The following is a 5,995-nucleotide window of genomic DNA, read 5'->3' on the forward strand; positions in this document are numbered from 1 at the left end:
CCCTCTAGTTGAAACAAGGCAATATGATTCATGATTATATATGGTGATTAATGAAATGTGAGTTAAGGAGCAAAATCCACCCATTTTTAGCCATCCCAGGGGGCGGCCATTTTTGTCACTTCTGTCGACTGAAAATGACATCACAACTACTCAGGGCTCAGATAACGACCAATCACGGCTCACCTGTTTTCTAAAGCTGAGCTATGGGCAATATTATCACATCCATTTAAAAAAATTAGCATTTTTTTAGCATTCTTTTGCAAATTAACGTACTTCACTTGTTTTTGTTGGAAGAAGACCAAGACATATTTTTTTCAAATTGATCTGATGCTTTATTTTGAAGATGATTTGTTGATCATTATTAGTCAGAGATTGTCACTTAGAAAAGGAATTGAATTTTGTGATAAATGATCATGATGTCAGTTGCACGGTGAGATCTGCGGTGAACACGTCTGCCACACAGTCAGGACATCCGAGTCCAATCTGTTGACATCTCAGTGTGGAGTTTGCATTTTCTACGCATGCTTGAGTGGATGTTCTCCGGACTCTCCAGTCGACCCACCACCACAACCTGAAAACTTGTTTCTTAGGTTAATGAATTACTCTGAATTACCCACAGGTTTGAATGATTGTTTGCCTATTTGTGGCCTGTGTTTGACTGCTGAACAGACTCAAGGGTGTACCCCACCTCCCACCCAGGTCATCTTTTCAGTGGATGTCACTCAGATGATTTATCCCCTGTAGATAAAAAAGGAAAGAATTGCAATTATTTCTATTGTATCAACATACTGTATAGCTTGATAACTGAATGAGAATGCTTACAAATGATTGGACCAATGGTGAGTGGCTTCATTGGAGCAGAGGTTGAGACAGAGCGATGTGCTCTCCTTGCGCAGGGCTACAGGAAGTGAAAAGCGATACAGATCAGAAATAAGTGGTTAATAACCACTGGACATGGAGCTGCAATGCTGTGAATCAAATGGAATACAGTTTATTACTTACCGGAATGCAAGAGTGCCTCCTCCGGTCACACAGGCTGAGGCTACAGTGGAGGTAAACATCTCGGTATTCCCCCTGAAGCAGGAAGAACAGGGCCGCGAAACGAGCCCGGAGGGATGAGCCACTCTCAACCACTGACACTTGTTGGCGGTCAGCGGGACATCTAACGCAGCCAAGGGGAGATGATTGGTTAGCATCATCTTTCAGTCATGACTCTGTAGTCATCCCAACTGAGCAGACGCATACTTGTTGTGGATGAGAGAGTATCGCTCAGGGTTGTCAGGGTTTGGGGAGTGAGAGGCAAAGCATTCCTCCATAACAACTGCAAAGCTGGGATCTATCTTGTCCACAGAGACCCCCACATACAACGGTGAGCCCACTGGAAGGAAGACCACACCCGCTGCATAAGGCTCTGTATAGTTGGAGTTGCGGAACAGGACCATGGAGGCTCTGGCTTTGTCACCCGAGCCAACAATACCACCTTCCAGACTGTCAAGAAAGAGCACATATCATCAATCAACGTGGTGGTCTCTCTTTGCTATTAATCTACAACTCTTAACATAGTTTATTAGACTTACATAAATCCTATAACGTCCAAAAATCTTTGCTGATTTAGAATATTAGCTTTTTACAGCAATAAATATCTACCATATCTGCAACATAGAAATGCTTTTTGTTTTATCTGACAAGGACTCTGGATATATGCACTTCAATCAATACATTTCCCATCAGCACTGACTAGAAATACAGTACTGTACACCTGCTACAGCACTATATGATCAAATCACATTTTTTCCAAAGGAGCTGGATCAATGACTTCATAGCAAACAATGTCCCATTTATGATATAATTACTCACTCCAGGAATGGTCTGACAGCTACATTAAGCCTGCTGTCTGTGTCAAGGGGATAGGCACACGAGTAGGGAAGTTTCGCAGGAGGAGAGAAGGATGTGTTGTTCAGTGGGTAGATGAATAAACTGTTGGAGTAGATGGCGTGTGTACGGTTGGTCTGAAAGACAGATAATGGTTAGGATAAATAGCACTTTATGTTGCGATCTGATCTGATTTGATCTTGAATGCAATGCAAATGTAGCGTATGAGGGTGGGAGTTGGTGGTGTTAGAGAAAATGTTGATTATATTGTACGCTGGCACAGAAAAGAGAAGAGATTATTTGGATCGCTAGTACAGACTATGGTAGTGCAGTATAATCGCCAATGCTAAAGATCATTAGCTTTTTTAACTTGTTTAGCTGGTACAAAGAAACATTGGTCCTCGCAAATGACCCAAACGGCAAGGTTTTCGCGGTACAAGCCGTTGCTCGGCCAATTTTGTTTGCTTTGTGTTCCTAGCAATCAGTGGCGTGAAAAGAATCAGAATCCATATTTTCTATGGCATACATGAAACTACACAAAATAACGGCAATTAGTTGCACATGAGATTTGAGCACATTGGTGACGCCATAACATTACATAATAGTCGTCAATAAATCAGGACAACTATGGACAGCACTTTACTTGGAGTGAATTTGAGGTATGAAATCACTGCAGGAATGACATCAAATTCATTATAAGCAGACTTCTATTGAAGCCGTTTTTTACATAAATATGGGCCGAGAGAACAAATGTGTCAAGGTGTGGTGTTTCTTGTTTTGTTTTGCTTTTACCGTGAGCGTGTTTCCGCAGGCGTTTGCCTTAGTATCAGCTTCGTACCACACAATTTGACCTTGCACCCTGACCCTGGAACAGTTGCGGACAGCCAGGTTGCCAGAGAGTGGGTTGTAACCAGCGCTTGTTATGCTGACTGAATTCAGGCCCACTTGGATTTTGTCAGGACCACAAATAAGGTGAGAAGGTCTGAGTGAAGCTTCATTATCTAAACAAAAAAAAAATATACGGGTTCATTAATTTCATTGTGTAATTACACCAAAACTTAATCGAAATAAATGAAAGCTACCTTCACAAACAACACTGGCATCCTCCCTGTGAACACAGTTGTGTCTCCCAAAGCCAAGATGTCTGCAGCTCGTTATTGAGGTTTCATTACCAAAACAACGGACATCATCCAACCAGATGGGTCCGCTGCCCTGTCCGAAAGCTGCACTGTGCAGCGCTGAGCGAGCCCTGCCGCAGTCCAACTGTCGACACACCACGTTGGCGTTGGTGAGGTCCCAAATGTCGTCACACACAGTCCCCCATTGTCCGTTATGGTAGACCTCAACTCTTCCAGAGCAGCGCTTGTTGGAGTTGACCAGCCTCACGGGTGAAGCGGCTAACACAACAACATACAGATAAAAGACAACCGCAGAGATCAAAAGGTGTTTTCAGATCTTTTTACGAGGATGGTGCTGATAGATTTGGGTCAAAGTCCACACATTAAGTGTATGGTTATCATAGGTGGAGCCAAATGAAACTTCCTCAAAGATTTTCCTTTGGCATTTGTGTATCGTAATTGTTGGCTGCAGCAGTTCTTACCTTCGCAAACCACTCCAGCATCCTCATGGTGACCACAGTTGTGCGATCCAATCCCTTGGTGAGTGCACTGGCCCAGCTTTGCTTCGCTTCCGGTGCATCTGACGTTGTCCAGCCAAATGGGCCCTGTGCCCTGTCCAAAGTGAGCCCTATGGGTGGCCGCCAGGGCCCTGCCGCAGCCCAACTGTCTGCACACCACTTGTGCGTGCTTCAGGTCCCAGATGTCGTCACACACTGTTCCCCACTGTCCGCGGTGGAAGATTTCAACTCTGCCCGAGCAGGAGCTGTTCCCGCCATTAGCCAGACGGACCTCTCCCTCAGCTACAGGCCGCGCTGGTGTTGTTGAGAAAGAATATGTTGTACCAGTGGTCCTTGTTGTTGTTGTCGTTCTACCGATGACACGGGTTGTTGTTTCAGTGGTGATTGTTGTTGGCTCAAATCCAGGACCTTCAGGTTCAGGTGTCGTAAAAGAACTTGTTTCATTAACCTCTGAGGACAGAAGAGTTCTGTTCGAATGACTCCACAAAACATTTAAACAAACAGACCATTAAAATGTGATTTTCTTTTGTACCTGCACAGTATGCCCAATAACACGTTCTTGTCTTCACAAGTTTGTAGACGTAGTAGCTAGAAGCTGCTGTAGAGCAGAGCTTCACATGGATGGGTTGTGAGCTAAAACGGCAGCAATCATCACTCCAGGTATTACACATAGCACGACTTACAATTACACCAGACTGTGTGGGATGAGGTTCCTTTAGTGAAACGGTGATATGAGTTCCACACTTAAATCCAGGGACACATCCCTCAGGAATATGTGCACTGTTTTGCCCAAGAAATAAGCGATACCAGCCATGCCACTCAACATTTCTGTCGCACTTTGCGGGTGAGGTCATTCCATGCTGTGTCGAACGCCAGTCATCATCCAGGACAGAGTAGACCTCGCAGGGGTCAGCACATCTTGTCCCATTATTTCCAATGCAGTCCATGCCTGTTGGACACACTGTGTTTCCACAAGTGAACTGGACTGATTGTGAGGAAACGCCGGATCGGGATAGTGCGGCAGGCTTCAGGCATTCGTAAGAGCCGGGTGTGTTTTGGCAAAGTAGAGGTGCCGTGCATGATGAGTCAGGGAGCGAGCACTCGTCAGTGTCCACGCAGCCACTGCTAGGTACCCACTCATATCCTTGGCTACAACACGAGCCATCCGCACATGCTAAGGTATTGTAACAAGTGAGACCATCGCCGACGAAGCCGTCTTTGCAGACACATGAGAAGCCGGTAAAGGAGTCGCCTCTTTGGTGTGACTCTTGGCACGTTGCTTTTTCATGGCACGCGTCACAGCTGGAAGCAACTGACCCTAAGAATAAAAAAAAACATTTTAAATCTCCAGTACACTATGACCTTACCGAGGATAAGCGGTATAGAAAACATTTGGATGCGGTCCAAAGAAACATAAATACTTTACAGTAAATAGACAGTCAGAATTTGAGATTTGCTTTATCAAATCAATATAGAAAACTGAATGCAGATTTTTGAGTAAATCATGCTTTTAAATTAAACAGTGATATGGCTGCAACGGGCTATCGGGAAGCTATTTCAATGAACTTTTGGTCAATCTTTATTAACCCCCCAAACACTGTACAATATACAGTAGTACTGTATATAGTAGTGTATATTTGGTGTGGACATTTTTATTATGGCAGTGAAAAGTAAATGTGGAATACAACGTCAAAAAATTATTCATCCATACAATATCTGAACCGCTTAATATTTACAAAAAGTGATTTTAGAATTTTTTACCAAAAAACAACAAACCAACAAAAAGGTTTGGGTGTGATTATAAAAATTGCATACCTGAAATCCTTGCAGTGTTGAGCAACAGGATTAGGGCCACTAAGACCCCTCCAGATGTCTTCATAATGGACCACACGCAGAATTTCCTGAAAAGACAAATGTCCCTAAATTAGACAGATTGCAAATGTAAAATTCGAACATTTTCTTTTTTTAGTTACCTTGAGAGTTACCTTGAGAAATGAAGGGAGCCTCGTAGTGGTTGATAATGTTGCAGGTGACGAGAGTGTGAGATAATTTATACTGTGAGCCAGCCTTTGGTTTCAAAAGTTTATACAAAGCAACCATTTGTCTGACACAAAAATAGGTCATTGACTGCACTGATACAGGAAAATTGGTAAATATGACATACAATCAAACAGAGCTGGCACACAAATCCCAGAGCCAACACACATTACAGAAATTCAAAGTAGGGCTTGAGATAAAAAAAAAAAAAAAACACCCCATAGTGAGTGATAAATGAAGTTTATCCCTTCCTCTCAAAAGTACTCACGCAAATGTCAAAGTGTAACACATGGAATGATAGGGGAGTGAATAGATCTTATAATAATTTATTTGTAACCAAATAGAAGCTTTTGAGTAAATCAGTCGTCAATTGTCATATTGAGGACATTGAAAAAAATGTTTGTAAGGGCATTGATTCTGCTCTTATACAGTACAGCCTAATTAGAAAAA

The 5,995-nt window shown here is 43.0% G+C and overlaps 1 protein-coding gene across 1 annotated transcript; it reads right to left on the bottom strand.

Annotated features, from left to right (window-relative positions):
• Positions 1 to 372: 372 nt before the first annotated feature.
• Positions 373 to 5,516, bottom strand: LOC147145651 (uncharacterized). The gene is made up of 11 exons (XM_086033569.1): positions 5,494 to 5,516; positions 5,324 to 5,409; positions 4,041 to 4,826; positions 3,473 to 3,958; positions 2,955 to 3,269; positions 2,665 to 2,873; positions 1,858 to 2,009; positions 1,246 to 1,488; positions 1,003 to 1,162; positions 823 to 898; positions 373 to 738 (listed from the first exon to the last, which is right to left on the bottom strand). Exons 2-11 carry the CDS (start codon positions 5,385 to 5,387, stop codon positions 719 to 721), a joined length of 2,511 nt encoding a protein of 836 aa, XP_085889695.1. The 5' UTR covers positions 5,388 to 5,409; positions 5,494 to 5,516; the 3' UTR covers positions 373 to 718.
• Between the last annotated feature and the right edge of the window lie 479 nt (positions 5,517 to 5,995).

Source organism: Filicampus tigris, chromosome 6 (assembly GCF_054856515.1).
Source record: "Filicampus tigris isolate MCC_2025a chromosome 6, RoL_Ftig_1.0, whole genome shotgun sequence".
NCBI lineage: Eukaryota > Metazoa > Chordata > Actinopteri > Syngnathiformes > Syngnathidae > Filicampus > Filicampus tigris.